This window comes from Heloderma suspectum, chromosome 2 (assembly GCF_057233095.1).
Source record: "Heloderma suspectum isolate Gila_16-S chromosome 2, 16-S_ref, whole genome shotgun sequence".
Taxonomy (NCBI): Eukaryota; Metazoa; Chordata; class Lepidosauria; order Squamata; family Helodermatidae; genus Heloderma; species Heloderma suspectum.
This window is the reverse complement of record NC_139459.1, coordinates 278,720,186-278,736,922: the sequence shown is the minus strand read 5'-3', so window position 1 is coordinate 278,736,922 and position 16,737 is coordinate 278,720,186. Positions and strand designations below refer to the sequence as shown.

Genomic DNA, 16,737 nt, shown 5'->3' with positions numbered 1-16,737 from the left:
AAAACAATCACAAAACAAATTATAAAACACACATAGCAGCAGCATAGTTAAAACAATCAGGTTAAAACAGCAAAGAAAACAAATGTAGTAAAATGTTCATTATAAGGAATATCTGTTGTTGGTATTTGGAAATTTTGGGAAGTTTACTAACCATACCAGCCTTCCCCAGCCTGGTGCCCTCCAGATGTGTTGGACTACAAGTCCCAGAATCTCCCAGACAGCTGGCTGGGGATTCTGGGAGTTGTAGTCCAGCACATGTGGAGGGCACCAGGCTGGGGAAGTCTGAACTATACAGTTTAGAAATTTTGATGTGGCTGCTAAAGGGCAGAGCACTTCCTTTAGTTTAGTTTTACTTCCTTGTCTGTTTGTTAGTTGTAGTTATGCCCTGGCAGGAATCAGGAGAAGCTTTTCCTTGGCTCTAACAAAGTTCTGAACTACATTTCTCATGGTTGTTTGTGGAATTGTTACAAAAGAGAATACAAAATGCCTATTTGCTACCAGGCCAGGTTTAAGGTATTAGTACTCATGTACAAAGCCCTAAACAACTTGGGACCAGGATACCTGAGAGAGCGCCTCCTTCCCTACCAACCTGCCCAGTCACTGAGGTCATCGGAGGGCATGTTCCTGGTGGTTCCATATGGACCCATGGCCCAGTTGGAGTCCACCACGAAAACAGTGTGGGCCCCCCCTTCCTGTGGAACTCCCTGCCTTTGGAGGTTAGGCAGGTGCCAACATTGTGTTTCTTCTGGCAACTCCTGAAGACATTGTTATTCCGGGAAGCGTTCCTTCCCGAAAACCAGCCAAGGTTTATTAAATTCGGCCTTATCGGAACTTGTTTCTTTTAAAATGTTTTAATTGTTTTAACATGGTGTTTTATTCTTTTATCTTTGTTATTCACTGCTCCGAAATCTTTTGATGTGGAGTGGTATATAAATATTGTAAATAGAATAAATAACGTTGGGGCCAAAGTCTGGGGCCCTGCAGCCCAGCCCAGCCCCTCTCCCCCAATGAACACCTAGAGAGCGGCAGGTGATAAAGGCAGCAGAAGCAAACTTTATTTTATTCCCTTATCCACAATGGTGCTATGATTCAAGCGAGTTTATAATGTGGAACTGCAGATGTTCAGAGTATTTTTTTTTTTAATCAGGCTTGGCAAACAGTTTTGTTGTTTGAGCATATCAGGAAGGTAGAAGCAGGTGTAAAGCATGGAATGGTGTGTGTGTGTGTGTGTGTGTGTGTGTAGGAAACAGAAATGTTAGTTGTGTGCTTTGCACCTGAAGTAATACCCGTGGCCATCTAAAGGGCCTCCCCCATAAGACCAGGGTCCAAAACTACCTAGCTGCACCACTGTACATTGACATACCCAACTCTCACACAGCACAACCCAGATATTTAATGCAAACCTATGTCTGCGTGTGCCAAGCTGAAAATGAAACAGGATGACCCCTCGAGTTCCCCTGACACAGCTACACTGTCAGGAGTCACTGGATCTGTGTGTAGAGCCCCTGTGTGGTAAAACACTGAACTGCAGCTGGCAGTCTTCTCGGGGAAGTACCTTCAGGCCTTGGACAGACTTCACCCACTCAGGCTGACCATTGGATCCTCCTGGGCAGGAAGGAGTCTAAGGCCCGGTTTGCCTGCTTGTGATGACTGGAACAAACCACCATGGCTTGTTGCAGCAGCCACGCATGCTGGCTGATTTCCCTAATTTACCCTTGCTGGGTGTGGGTTGTCTTGACATCCAAACCCAGCGAGGGTGAGTAGCTGGAGTGGTTGACAAGCCACCTAGCTACTCCACAACAGACTCTGGGTCTGTTAACCACCTCAGCTACCCACCCTCACCAGTTTGGGACATCATGAAAAGGTAATTAGGAAAATCAGACGGCAGGTGACCAGCACACATGGGGATGGTTAACAAGCCACCGTGGCTTTTTGACCACCTGCGTGTTGTCCAAACCCCATCTAAGAAGGCTTTAACTGGCAATGTATGCTGGCTGGGTTTGCCCTTATGGAAAAGGAATTCATATCAAAAAGGGCTTTACCATAGTCGCTGGTACCAATACACTCTCACTGATGTCTCTGCAGTGCTCAGTGGCATCCCAGCCACTGTGGAGGTGGAGGGCAGCACGGCTCCAGGCACAACTCTTACCAGCTTCTCCGTCGGATGTACAAACGTCAGCCTTACACCCAATGTGACCACTCTGCCAAGAATCAGTCCCACAACCTCTTTTTTCAATCCTCTAAACATCTTATCCAATGGCTCCTACCAGGTACAAGGGGGCTGTGGATTTGTGTAGCATCAGTATAATGTCTCTGAACAACCTCAAGAGGGAAGCATTTCTAGCTACAGAGACCCACAAGAGAACAGGGATGCTCCCTTTCTGTGGCATCCTGTTTAGACATTTCAGGGGAAATTTTGGCCCAGGACTTGTGAGTAGACAATGCCATTGCTCTGCTTCACTGCAGGATAGAAGTTTCCATCCAATCAAGATGGATAAACCTCTTGTGGGACTAGAGTATTTAATAAATTATATCAGCTAAACTTATCCAGAAGAACTGGAAGGATAAAATATAATTATTGTTCATCAGTCTGGTGCCATGGAACACAGGTTTTTTCCAGCAAAACTGACTTCGTTTTTCATGGCCTTAAACACACATAGATGATAAGGGAAACACAGATGGCTTCACTACAAATGTAAAACCATTTAAAACCTGTTTTAACTGTCATGCAGCCTGCATTGGAAGCCCTAGGAGTTTGCTTGGAGGGTGGCAATAGAGTCGAAACTCTAAAGGGTTAAAAACACAATCCTACGGGGATAGTCAACCACCTCCGAACTCAGAGGCTGCCGACTATCCCATGCAGGGCAGACGAAGTGCAGCAGGGATCTTATCCTCTGTGCTCTGGCCGCCCTGCATTTGCAGCTAGATGGCTGATGTCGGCTATCTAACCAGGGCGCCTCAAAGCGGTGGGAGGGGAGGCCAGACAGCACATAGGAAACATCATAACGGTGCTTCTGCCATCCCTGCCCTGCCCCACCCCCAGGAACACCCCCTTTTTGGCTGCTCTGCGCTGCTCTTCTGAGCGCGGAGCCAGGGACAAACCACATCGCCTACAAGATGGCAGGGGAGGGGGCAGGGAGTTGGATTTCTGGGGACCAACCTCAGAGTGCTGGCTCCAAGCTCGGTTCCCAAAAAACAAAAAATCTTATGGCTGTCTAGCCGCTGCCTAGCAGCCATAGGCTTGTACCCTAAATGTTTTCCTTAGGAAAGTGAAACTGAAAGTCATGTGATGCATTTGTTAATAGTAGTTAGGCTGTCTCTCTCATTTAGTTTTATCAGCAGACACTTATGATCTGTTTGTTTGTTTGTTTAACTTTGATATAAAATAAGAGAAAATCTCCCGAGTCCTCATTTTTGGAGAAACTGTTCTGCGCAATCTGGTCTGCAACACTATCAAACCATCTCTATCATTCTTAAAATGTTATATTTTTCATTACTCATGCCGCATATATTGTAAGACCCAAACCGTCTATTGAAATTAGGTAGACTGGTTGCCTATACAATGAAAGTCAGAAAAATTTATGCAGAGAACTTTACACTGCGTTGAAATAGTTTTGGTTGTATAATATACTATATCTTTTGGGAAAATACTGAGATTTACTACAAATGGTTGAAGATCTCCCTGATAGTTTCTTTCCCCTTAAAGTCTTTTAAAGTTAGCTTCTGATTACCAAATCTCATTCTGTCTTTACATTAAAATGACGTTTTTCAGCTGGAATCTCCTTGTGTGGATGCCAGAACTTTCTGGGATTCATTTTTCGACTATACAAAACAGTATTTTATTATTTGTTACGTTGTTATACCACCTTTCCTCCAAGGAACCCAAGGTGGCATACGTGATCCTCCTTCTCCTCTCCATTTTATCCTCACAACAACCCTGTGAGGTAGGTTAGGTAGTTCACTGTTTTCCCCATTCACGTGTACTGCAGGACGTCCACCCAAATGTTACTGCCTGAGGCCAGAGGGTCTAGACTAGCCTTCCCCAATCAGGTGCCTTCCAAATGTTTTGGAGTTCCATCAGCTCCAGCCAGCATGGCCAATGGTCAGGGTTGCTGAGAGGTGTCGTCCAGAACATCTGGAGGGCACCAAGTTGAGGAAGGCTGGTCTAGACATGCTGAACCCATCCAGCCTGCCCCATACTTCCGTTCTCTCTGTGGTATGGGCATTCCCAAGGCTGTTCATTGGTGGTAGTAGTGTGGAAGGGGTTAGCGGGCCGTACTTTCTGATGGTTGCTTAGGGAACTATGCCGAGGTTCTTTCTCTTGGCTGGCAGGTGAGCCTTAGTCCCAGTGCTGCCCTGGATGCCACGCAGGTGAATCTGTACACCTTGACATACACTGCTCGTTGCGGAGCAGAATCAACTGAGACTCAACTCTTCATTCGAGTCACCGCAGCAGACAGATTAGAATGCAGCCGCAGACTTGGTGACCTAGGTAAGCCTGTCTCAATTGCCTAGATCCTGTTAGGGTCCTGGCATGTCCGGCCTAAGATAAAAGTGCCTTGGTGAGGCGAGTTTGCAGGACTGTGGGGGAGGTGAGCAGGAGTGGAAGATGGCCACCAGGCATGGAGAGGCAGCGAGTTCTCCACCAACCTGGAGCAGATCCCCCATGGCACAGGAAGGCCTCCTTTTTGCAAGAATAGGCAGGTCGACTAGAATGACGACTACAGAATTGCCATAAGGCACTCAGCCTGCTGGGACGGGGTGATGTCAGGGTTGGAACTGAGCCCATAGAGCCCCAAAGCAGCTCTGATTCTGAGGAAGAGCTACAACCCGTGGGAGAGGAGCCCACTCATCTCTCAGAGGCCCCTGCAGCTGCAGGGAGAGGCCCCCGCAGTTCACATTCCTGAGAGAGATAGTGACCCTGGCAGAGAAAGAGCGGGAGAGCAGTTGTTGCTAGATGCTAGGTGCTGACGCAGAGAGAGGTGTGAGGTGGAGGGTGCCAAGAGGAGGCGCTCAGCCCGCTTGGCGCTACGGGAACGGTTGCGTCCCGATGCCCCACGGGTAAGGGCGGGAGCCTCCCCTCCTAGCCCATAAGTTTCAGAGCTTTTCCCGCCCTTCTCCAAACAGGGACCAACTGCGTACAGGGAGCTTAGGTTACTCTGCTAAGATACCCATTGCAGTTCCTTGCTTAGTCGCTGGCAATTAGCATCTGAAAGAGTCATTAGGTTGTAAAGGAATAAAGCCTTGGAAAGAATCCCTTTTGTCTGCGTCTTGTTTTGGCAACTGGAGGGGACTTTAAGAGGCAGCTAGGGCGCTCCTGACAGGTGGGCCACTTGTGGCCTGCAGTTCCCATCAGCTCTAGATGTTTTGGCCTACAACTCCCATCAGCTCTAGCCAGTGGTGAGGGATGATGGGAGTTCTAGGTCAAAAACATGTAGAGAGCCACGGTTTCCCCACCCCTGTGTTCCAGGGAACAAACTCCGGGGCTGCTTAACCCAGTGAGGGTCAGCAAAGGGCTCTGGTGCTCAAGGGCTAGAGCTTCACTGCATCTGTCCCTCTGATTGCTGCAGGACGGGTCCCAGTAAAAGTTTCAGAAGATTTTCCTCCTGGAGGCTTTATCTACAGCACTGTCCTGAGGAAGCCACGCACAGGCATCTTGATCGTAAGAACCGTGGTTGTAAGGGGAAGGATTTATTGCCCCAAGGGAAGGGTAGTTGGCAACAGGTGGAGGGTGTCTCCGGGAAACGGAATTTTCCAGTGCTGTGACTGGCCATCGGGAGGCGGCTGGAGAATTTGGGAGGGAGCATTTTCTAATGGCGTCCCAGGCATGGGGAGGAGACAGGCACTGGGGAATGGGGTTGTCTTTTGAAAGAACTTCCTCAGCTGACTTAACCTTCTCCCCCACACAGTACACCATTGAGAATCACACTCTGCCTTTCACCATCAATTCACGTGGAATTGTGCAAGCACCTGTCACAGGTTTCAGTCGTGAGCAAGCTGGCAAGGTATGTACAGCCTTGTTTCCTTGCACAGACATATGCTTGGCCAACGCCAGGCCCAACACGTACCCTTGCCATCCCATTGCAGTCAGCGGGGTTCTGTTCCTGGGCATCTCACTCCCCAATGATCTCCTATCAGAAGTTTGCAGGAGGAAATGCTGCTTGCTTGTGTGAAGCTACTGTTGTGCCACTAGTCTTGTGACCCCACAAACACCTGTGCTTGGGCCTTTGGGCCTTTCTAGCCACATCTTCCCAGTGCTCTCCATTTCAGGGAACTGCTCTTTCCTGTTCCTGGAGCTTCTGTGAAGCTTCAGTCTTCCCCATTTAGGTCTCTCTTGGACCCAGTAATGTCCTGAGAGGCTGCTGTAGTCTAGGCCCCTCTGGCCTGCTGGCAGATCCATAGTATGTTATTTCCCCTGCAGATATTCTCCATGGACATTGTGGTAAAGGACGATGGTGGGAGAACCTGCCGCATACCTCTGTCAATCGAGGTGGTGCCTGTTTACCATAACCAAGTCAACTTCACGTGAGTTAGGGGAAGGAAAGGGGGAGAATGAGACCCAAAGGCTCTTAAGCTGCAGTTTCCCTGTTCAGCCTAGGCCTGGAGTCTAGGCTGCCAACAGCTGGGTGTGGCACAAGGCATTTTGACCCACCCGGTGGCTGCACTACATCATAGGAAAGGCAGGCTGCAGAATCCCTTGCAACAGGGCTGCCGAACCTCTTTCAGCCCAGGGGCTGAATTCCATTTTGGAGATGCTCTCGGGGGTCACGTGAGGGTGAGGCCAAAGGCAAAAGGACTTCCCCGGTCCAGAGCACATGTGGAGCCCATCCATTCCCTGCACGCACGCACGCACCCTCCACTGACTTGCACCATGCCCTGGTGAGACGGGAAGCCCTAGCTCTGACAACCCTCAGAACCAAGGCAGAGCCAAGAAACAGGCCACTGGGAACCCCAGCAGTGTCACTTCTCATACTGGCATCCCTGCAGTTGGTGTGCCAGACAGGCCACTGCTCACCAGTGGCTGCCAGTCCCTGGGGAAGGGACAGGTCAAGAGATCTGGACTTCACCGTTGAAACCAAATGAGCAGAGATGATTTGCCTACAATAAGGGGGCTGTGCAGGACCCTGTCTAGTGTCAGGCCAGGCTTAGTGCCTGTTCTGCCTTGTGGACCTTGGAACATGCAGGCTGAGTGGTGCAGAGGGTGTTCCTCTCTGAAACACCACCAACCACTGTTATATTGGGGACTGGACCATCACACCCAACTTCAAACTCTCTGAAGAAGGCATGGAGCAGGGAGGGCCTCTGGAGGCATCCTTCTCAGACCATGCATACTGCTAGAGTTGCACTGAGCAGCCAAGACTCAGGTTCCCATATCTCAAGATGACTTCTGTTGCCCTTGCTGACCTATGCGCCTACATTATCCCACTACAGTGATCTGGAACCCAGAGCTGACAGAGTGGGCTGTGGTGCCTGGCAAACTCCTGGGTCAGATGCTGTTTTCTCCATGATTCAGGGTGTCATCTGTAGCAGAATCTGTTTTGGAAAACACAGGCCCTCTCCAGTCAATTATAGAAGTCCGAGCCACTGGGGAAAATGTGCGTTACCAGATTGTCTCCGGAGACACAACCTATTTCACCATTGATTCGGGTAAGGGGAAGTCCAAGGGGGTCGCATGGTATGCACACAGTCTCAGAAAGAACTGGGACTTCTGGGGTGGTCAGAAACAACTGTCTTCAAACGATCTCAGCCCACTGGCTCTGGAGGGGCTAACTGATCACAACCTCTCTTGCCTGCCTGCAGAGACGGGCGTAGTCAGGAACACGTACAACCTCGATCTGGAACGCAATCCAAGGTTAGCCCAGACCTTTCTGTTGGTGAAGGCTTACAACATGCTCCATCCCACAGATAGCGCCAACATCACCGTCAACATCACTGTAAAGCAGCACAACCTGCAAGGACCCCTGTGCTCCCCTGCTGTATTCGTGTAAGTCTCCACAGAACAACAGAGCCTCTTGCAACAGCTTGAACTAAAAAAAACAAAACACAGTCACAGGACCAACCAAGGGTCTTTCTGTACGTACAGCAGTGTGTGTGTGTGTGTGAGTGTGTGGTTTAGTAGTTACAGCGGTATTCAGGGTGTTAGGAGGATCCCTGGGTACAAACTCACAGGGCTTCTTTATACGGAGCTTTTATCCTGCTATTGAGATTGGTTACTCATGGAAAATTGTGGGTCCTGTAGATGATGTCATCAACTTCCAGGGCATCTCCCACACTAAATGACCTTTAGCCCACTTTTTAAAAGATCGGAAATAATGAGCTATCTTAATTACAGTGCTCAAGTTCCGCTTGAGTTCCCTCCGTGAAAAAGGAAAAGCCACAATAAGAGGGGCCAGACCATAGCGCCATCTGGCGGCTGTATAATGAAACATATGGAAGGCTCGGATAAGGGGGAAAAGGGGGAGAAAGGGGGTGGAGGAAGCACATGTAAAGCGAGTCCCTCGTGATCCTGCATTTAAAACGGAAGCAGAAAGCCCAGTTTTAAATGGGGGATTTTAGGCTGCTGTAGTTGCTCTCTGTCTCAAAGTGTTTCCAGATGAGGCTTTTATTGCGCAGTTACCCTGCCATATGGTTAAAACAGACATCACTTTAAAGATGTAGCTGTCCCCACCCCAATTTTTACTCTAAAGTAGGTGCAAGGGGCCTGATCCGTATTAGGTCCCTAGCATGGGAGATGTGGAGGGCTTTAACCCTCCCCCTCACTATGGACCTGATCTGATTGGGGAGCCCATGCCTGTAATATCTATTGCAAAATAATGAGCCATTTGCATTATGGATCACTATTTTTCAACAGAAATTGCAGGCACCTCCCCATCCAGATTGGACCCATATTGGGGGTAGGGTTAAAGCCCCCATCCCCCATGCGAGGGACTCAACACAGATCAGACCCTTTGTGCCTATTCTAGAGTAAAAATAGTTTAAAGTGTCGTCCCCCCCAACTAGAGACCTCATCCGGATCAAGCCCCCTGTACCTACTCTAGAGTAAAAATGCAATGTGGGGGAGATGTGGCTGGAAGCTATATCTTTAAAGTAATGTCTGTTTTGGCCCTCATTCATGGAGTTGCCTTTTGATTGTTGGCGCTAGGAGCCCTCCATCTGGAAGCACCCCTCGTTGGGCCTAGGAGCTATACAACTGGTTGGGGGTGGGGTGGGGGGACCAGAGCTGCCTGGAGGGCAAATGGCTTGGGGCCATCAGAGCATAAGGATGGGGTCTTCTTCCCATTGGCATTATGCACCCAAAGCAAATGAATTCCAGTGACCCTGTTGCGAAGGCTTGATATGGCAGAGTCAACAGCGCTCTGCACTCCCGAGGAGCAGTGGGGTGAGTGAGGGCAGGGAGAAGGCCTTTCCTCCTTCAGATGAACTTTTGTCTCCTTCTGGATCCTCCACACACACCCTCCCCCGCTGTGGCTATGATTCCTGCTTCATCCCAGGACTGAGATCCCAGAGACGACCTCCAACGGGACAGCCCTGCTGCCTCTGTCTTGTGCCGGCGCAGCGAGTGGCAACCGTAGCCTTCGCTACAAAGTAGACGAGCAGAGTCCTCCCTATAGCTTCCGAATGGAGGGCTCAACTCTGAAGGTGAGCCCTTGGGATGGGTCGCAGCCTTCCACCTCTTCTATTAGGGACAAGGGGAAATGGCAGGCAGCCACAGCCTGAGGCTCGCCAGGGTTCCTACCTGTCGATCCATCCAGGCAGCGTCGCAGCGTTCAGTGCAATCTGTGCCTCAGGGAGCCCTGAATTCCCACTCAGCCACTGGATCCCCGAGGGATCCTGCATGTAGCGAGGGTCGCCGAGCTATGAACGTTAGAGCCCAGGTGTGCAGCTAGGTAATTTTAGACCTGGACTTAGGGCGCAATCCTATGCATGTTGAGACAGAAAAAAATCCTACAACTTCCAGCATTCCCCAGCCGACCATGCACAGGATTGTACCCTTAGGGCTCTTCTCACTTTGCATTTTTGCTAGACAGGCTTTTTTGCCCCAGAGCTTGGGCTCTGCAGAGCAGGAGGGAAGGAGGCTGGAGGATTGCTTGTAAGCTGGCCTCCGCAGTCCCCTCCCTTCCCACAGAACTGCCCCCTTTCCCTCCTCTCCAAGGATGCCTTTGCAACCTTGGAGAGGCCGCTGGCACAGTTCTCTCCATGTTGGCTGGGAAGGGGAGGGGAGTTCCGATTCCTGGGTCTGAGGACTGAGTGCTGTTTCCAGTCTTGGATCCAGAAATCCAAACTATCCTATGGATCCCCATATGCTTTCTAGGGGCCACAGGATTTCTCTCTTAATGGTCTTACGGGGGTGGGCAGGCTTTAGACAGCCATGTGTATTACTTCAGTTGTGAAGCACACAACTTATATTTCTCTTCTCTCCTCCCACTCTGCCCCCACTGCCGTTCCATACTCTACAACCACTTCTGCATTCCTGATACGTTTGAGCAAAACCAGACCCTTGTTCACCAACTCTGATAAAAAAACAAACAAAAAAGAAATACTCTGAGCATGTGCAGTTTCACATTTTAAACTCACTTAAATCATCGCGCCATCATGACTACAGGGATATTTTTAAAAATTCTATTTATTCATTTCATTTCTATACCTTCCAACAGCCAAAGCTCTGTGGGCGGTTCACAACAAAAATGGAGTTTGCTTCTGATGCCTTGATGCGAAAACGTTTACTTGAGAATAAGCACCATTTTGTTGTAGAAAGAGATAATATATATATTTAAGTAAAAATAACAAATTAGCACATGTGTATGTCTGGCCTTCTACCCTCACCCTTAATAAAAAAAAAAAAATCTTCAGCCCTGGCGCACCCCAACATGCCCATGCCAACCCAGGTGCTGACACCAGGCCTGTTTGCCGCTGCCCCATCACTTGCTGCACTCTGGGTGGTCATTTGGGGCCCCCTGGGCTGCGGGGCCCCAGATCTTGGCCCCAGGTCCAGCCATGGTTGCACCACTGAGCTTTGTCATCTTTCCAGATGTTATCATCTCTCTTTGGTACAGGACACCATTCACTTCAGTGGGGTCATTGGGGTTCAGTGCCTGAGGATTAACGGTCTAAGAGTTCTGACCTTTCTGTGCTTGGGCTGTGCCAGGTGAACTCCACTTTGGACTATGACTCTGCAACTATGGCCAGCCTTAAATTCCAGTACCGAGCCACCATCCTGGTAATAAACGATGGAAGTCCCCCACGAACCAGTGAGTATCACCCTGTCCAACCAGCAGTGTTTGGGCTTGGCCTTTCCTCAACACTGAACATGAGAGCTCACAGGCAGTTGGGATCTTGGCAGAGTCTTCGAAAGATCACCTTGCTTTGTGGGAAGGCAGGATTCAGAGAGGAGAGGAGATCTCTGCCAGTGGTAGGATCCCAGCTGCGCAAAATGGCCACTGGAGCTCTGATGGCAAAAGTAAACCTAGCACATCTGTGGCTGTTGTCTGAACTGGGGGATAAATGAGTACTAGGATCCAGTGAAGTGCAAGTGTGAGGCACCACATGCTGGGAATAGGACCTACATTATAGGCAAGGTGGTGTGTACCCTGTGCTCCTTGTTTTAACTAAAATTATGCACCAAAATAGTTGAAATTCTAGGCCCCACATTTCTAGGGATTATTTCTCCTTGTTTATTTTTGCCCTGATCAAGGGGTTATCTTCAAAATACATTAGGCATTCACAGTATTTTAAAGAGGCTGTTTTAAATATGTTTCATAAGTAGCTGGATTTTGGTTTATAGCAGAAGATGGCTCTATCAATCCCTCCATCCATTTACACACACACACACACACACACACTTCTTGTGCACCTATTGACTTTGTGTCTCCCCTCCCCCCCCCAATTCAGTAGTTCCCTTTTGGTTTTTGTGAATCCCAATTCTGCACCAAGAAACCTGAATTCTTTTACCTTTGTATATTATGCAAAAAGCTATGCAAAGCCCTATCTCCCACTAACTACTGAAAATCCTACTCAGACTCCGCTCTGGGTTCAGAGAGTTTTACTAGACACTTTCAAGCCTATCTTTACAGCCTGAAGGACTAGAACCTTGTTCTAAAGAAAGGAAAGACAGAAATTTTAAAAAATAAAAGAAAATGGGGAGCCCCAGGTTGCTGAACCAGTCCTAGATTTCATGCTTGTTCAGTGCAGCAGTGCGGTCACAGAATATACACAGCCTTGATTCTACCCTGGTGTTCAGTTCTTAAGAGTAGGTAGCAATTCTTCCCACCACCCAACTTTGCCACCTGTAGGGTAGGACTAGGACCATCTCTCTTGATAGGGGCCATCAATTAGCGATGGCTAGGTCTGCAAACAATCCCTTCTGTTCAGGATGATTGGACAGAGAGGAAATGTATTTGTGCTAAATTGCAATCCACATTCCACTTCTTCACAGACCTGAAGAGGCAACAAGGTGCGGTGGACGTTGATTTCACATCTCCCTACAGACAGCATAACAAATACTGACAGAGTGACCAACTCTTCTGTTGTACTTTTCGTGTGCCTCCAAGAATTTCATTCCAAAAGCATTCCAATTAGGAAAACGTTATGTCAGAAGAAGCCTCCGTCAGATTGAACATTTTAGTTGTCTGATCATGCACATTGGTTCATGAATGATCAATAGATAAGCTGGCTGCAAACCGATGAGGCAATCGCTCAACACTGAGCTTGGTTCTTCTAGAGCAAGGGTGGGCAGAAAGTAGATCTCCAGATGTTTTGGACTCCCAGCATTCCTGACCATTGGCCAGGCTGGCAGGGGCTCCTGGGAGTTGAAGTCCCAAACATCTGGAGATCTACTTTCTGCCCACTCCTGTTCTAGAGCAGGCTTCCCCAAACTGTTTGACTGCAACTCTCATCATTGGCCACATTGGCTGGGAATGATGGGAGTAGCAGTCCAACATATCTGAAGGGCACCAAGTCGGGGGAGGCTGTTCTAGAAGTTTTAACAATACCAAGCCATTAATGGCTTATTACTGAAAATCAAGAGTGTGAAGAACCAACTAAAAAGAAGTAATTTTAAGTTTAATTGATTTCAATGGAAGTTATTTAAACACATTCTTATCTCCTCAGCTGAAATCAACAGAGCTTCAATTTCCTTACTTTCGGTTGGTTTGTGGCCGAGGGAGCTAATAACGATCAGCTATTGTATAACATACTTTCCATGGGGTTTTTTTGGCAAGAATACTGGAGTGGGTTGCCATTTCCTTCTCCAGTGGACCACATTTTGTCAGAACTCTCTGCCATGACCTGTCCGTCTTGGGTGGCCCTGCACGGCATAGCTTATGGCTTCACTGAGTTACGCAAGCCCCTTCGCCACAACAAGGCAGTGATCCATGAAGGCTAAAAGATATGACGCCGGAAGATGAGCCCCTCAGGTCGGAAGGTGTCCAATATACTACTGGGGAAGAGCAGAGGGAATTTCCAAGTAGCGCCAGAAAGAGTGAAGAGGCTGGGCCGAAGCCGAAAGGACACTCAGCTGTGGATGTGTCTGGTGGTGAAAAGAAAATCCGATGCTGTAAAGAACAATATTGTCTAGGAACCTGGAATGTAAGATCAGTGAATCAAGGAAAGCTGGAGGTGGTCAAACATGAGATGGCAAGATTGAACATCGACATCTTGGGAATCAGCGAACTAAAATGGACAGGCATGGGCAAATTTAATTCAGGTGACCATTATATCTACTACTGTGGGCAAGAATCCCTTAGAAGAAATGGAGTAGCACTCATAGTCAACAAAAGGGTGGGAAAAGCAGTACTGGGGTACAATCTCAAAAACGACAGAATGATCTCAGTACGAATCCAAGGCAAACCATTCAACATCACAGTAATTCAAATCTATGCCCCAACCACTGAGGCCGAAGAAGCTGAGGTTGATCGGTTCTATGAAGACCTACAACACCTTCTAGAACTCACACCAAAAAAAGATGTCCTTTTCATCATAGGGGATTGGAATGCCAAAGTAGGAAGTCAAGAAAGAACTGGGATAACAGGCAAGCATGGCCTTGGTGTACAAAATGAAGCAGGACAAAGGCTAATAGAGTTTTGCCAAGAGAACACGCTGATCATAGCAAACACTCTTTTCCAACAGCACAAGAGGTGACTCTACACATGGACATCACCAGATGGTCAATATCGAAATCAGATTGATTATGTCCTTTGCAGCCAAAGATGGAGAAGCTCTATACAGTCAGTAAAAACAAGACCTGGAGCTGACTGTGGCTCAGATCATGAGCTTCTTGTTGCAAAATTTCGACTTAAATTGAAGAACGTAGGGAAAACCACTAAAGCATTCAGGTATGACCTAAATCATATCCCATATGAATATACAGTGGAGGTGAGGAATAGATTTAAGGGATTAGATCTGATAGACAGAGTGCCTGAGGAACTATGGACGGAGGTCCGTAACATTGTTCAGGAGGCAGCAACTCAATCCATCCCAAAGAAAAAGAAATTCAAGAAAGCAAAGTGGCTGTCTGATGAGGCTTTACAAGTAGCTGAGGAAAGAAGGGAAGCGAAAAGCAAAGGAGAAAGGGGAAGATATATCCAACTGAATGCAGAGTTCCAGAGAATAGCAAGGAGAGACAAGAAGGCCTTCTTAAATGAACAATGCAAAGAAATCGAGGAAAACAACAGAATGGGAAAGACTAGAGATCTTTTCAAGAAAATCGGAGATATCAAGGGAACATTTTGTGCAAAGACGGGCATGATAAAGAACAAAGAAGGCAGGGACCTCACAGAAGCAGATGAGATTAAGAAGAGATGGAAAGAATACACAGAAGAACTATACAGGGAAGATCTGAATGTCCCTGATAGCCATGATAGTGTGGTCACTGAACTTGAGCTGGACATCCTCGAGAGTGAAGTCTAGTGGGCCTTAGGAAGCATTCCTAACAACAAAGCTAGTGGAGATGACAGTATTCCAGCTGAGCTATTTAAAATCCTAAAAGATGATAGTGTTGAAGTGCTGCACTCAATATTGCAACAAATTTGGAACACTCAACAGTGGCCACAAGACTGGAAAGGTCAGTTTACATTCCAGTTCCAAAGAAGGGCAATGATTGTTCAAAGAGTGTTCAAACTACCATACAATTGCACTCATTTCACATGCCAGCAAGGTTGTGCTCAAAATCCTACAAGCTAGGCTTCAGCAGTATGTGAACCGGAAGTACAAGCTGGGTTTCGAAGAGGCAGAGGAACTAGAGATCAAATCGCCAACATTTGCTGGATCATGGAGAAAGCAAGAGAATTCCAGAAAAACGTCTATTTCTGCTTCATTGACTACGCTAAAGCCTTTGATTGTGTGGATCACAACAAACTGGCAAATTCTTAAAGAGATAGGAGTACCAGACCACCTTACCTGTCTCCTGAGAAACCTGTACGAGGGTCAAGAAGCAACAGTAAGAACCAGACATGGAACAACTGATTGGTTCAAAATTGGGAAAGGAGTACGACAAGGCTGCATATTGTCACCCTGCTTATTTAACTTATATGCAGAGTACATCATGAGAAACGCCGGGTTGGACGAATCACAGGTCGGAATTAAGATTGCCGGGAGAATTATCAACAACCTTAGACACACAGATGATACCACCCTTATGGCAGAAAACGAAGAGGATCTAAAGAGCCTCTTGTTGAGGGTGAAAGAGGAGAGTGCAAAAGCTGGTTTGAAACTCAACATTAAAAAAACGAAGATCATGGCATCTGGCCCCATCACTTCCTGGCATATAGAAGGGGAAGAAATGGAAGCAGTGACAGATTTTATTTTCTTAGGCTCCAAGATCACTGCAGACGGTGACTGTAGCCATGAAATTAAAAGACGCTTGCTACTTGGGAGGAAAGCTATGGCATACCTAGACAGCATAGTAAGAAGCAGAGACATCACCTTGCCGACAAATTTCCGCATAATCAAAGCTATGGTTTTCCCAGTAGTAATGTATGGCTGTGAGAGCTGGACTATAAGGAAGGCTGAGCGCCCAAGAATTGATGCCTTTGAATTGTGGTGCTGGAGAAGACTCTTACAAGTCCCCTGGACTGCAAGGAGGTCAAATCAGTCCATCCTAAAGGAAATCAACCCTGACTGCTCATTGGAAGGACAGATACTGAAGCTGAAGCTCCAATATTTTGGCCACCTAATGCGAAGAGAAAAGTCACTGGAATAGTCACTGATGCTGGGAAAGATTGAAGGCAAAAGGAGAAGGGGACGGCAAAGGATGAGATGGCTAGATAGCATCAGTGATGCAATGAATATGAACTTGAGCACACTCCGGGAGAGAGCGGAGGACAGGAAGGCCTGGTGTGCTATGGTCCATGGGGTCACGAAGAGTCGGACATGACTTAACGACTGAACGACAATTGTATAACGTAAATGCTGTTGTTAAGCAATAAGGAAAATATTTGAAGAGGCTATGGAAATTCTACAAATCACCTGTCCTTATAATCACAGCTGATTGCCAGATGATTGTATCGGTAGCATCAAGAAGAAAACGAAAAAATGTCTGAATTATTTTTCACAGAACCAATTACCAGAGCATTGATGGCTCTTGACAGAGAACATTTTTAAGGACTGTTTAGTATACCAAATGAAGCAATCAAAGAGCAGGTTGTTGGCTGAGGCTGATTTGACCTTAGAACATGCCCTACAGACTGGTACATGAAAGGAGACAGTTACTAAGCAAATTTGCCATGGATAAGCAACAACTGC

General features: G+C 47.6%; 1 protein-coding gene across 1 annotated transcript in view; it reads left to right on the top strand.

The window, feature by feature from the left end:
* Nucleotides 1-1,901: 1,901 nt before the first annotated feature.
* Nucleotides 1,902-16,737, top strand: part of CDHR4 (cadherin related family member 4) — a 28,728-nt gene continuing 13,892 nt past the window's right edge. Inside the window, exons 1-9 of the mRNA XM_084829816.1 lie at nt 1,902-2,270; nt 4,333-4,492; nt 5,571-5,662; nt 5,910-6,005; nt 6,422-6,525; nt 7,514-7,647; nt 7,801-7,984; nt 9,492-9,639; nt 11,147-11,249. Of these exons, the coding sequence (XP_084685942.1) occupies nt 1,902-2,270; nt 4,333-4,492; nt 5,571-5,662; nt 5,910-6,005; nt 6,422-6,525; nt 7,514-7,647; nt 7,801-7,984; nt 9,492-9,639; nt 11,147-11,249 (1,390 nt within the window). The remainder of the gene's footprint in view (nt 2,271-4,332; nt 4,493-5,570; nt 5,663-5,909; nt 6,006-6,421; nt 6,526-7,513; nt 7,648-7,800; nt 7,985-9,491; nt 9,640-11,146; nt 11,250-16,737) is intronic.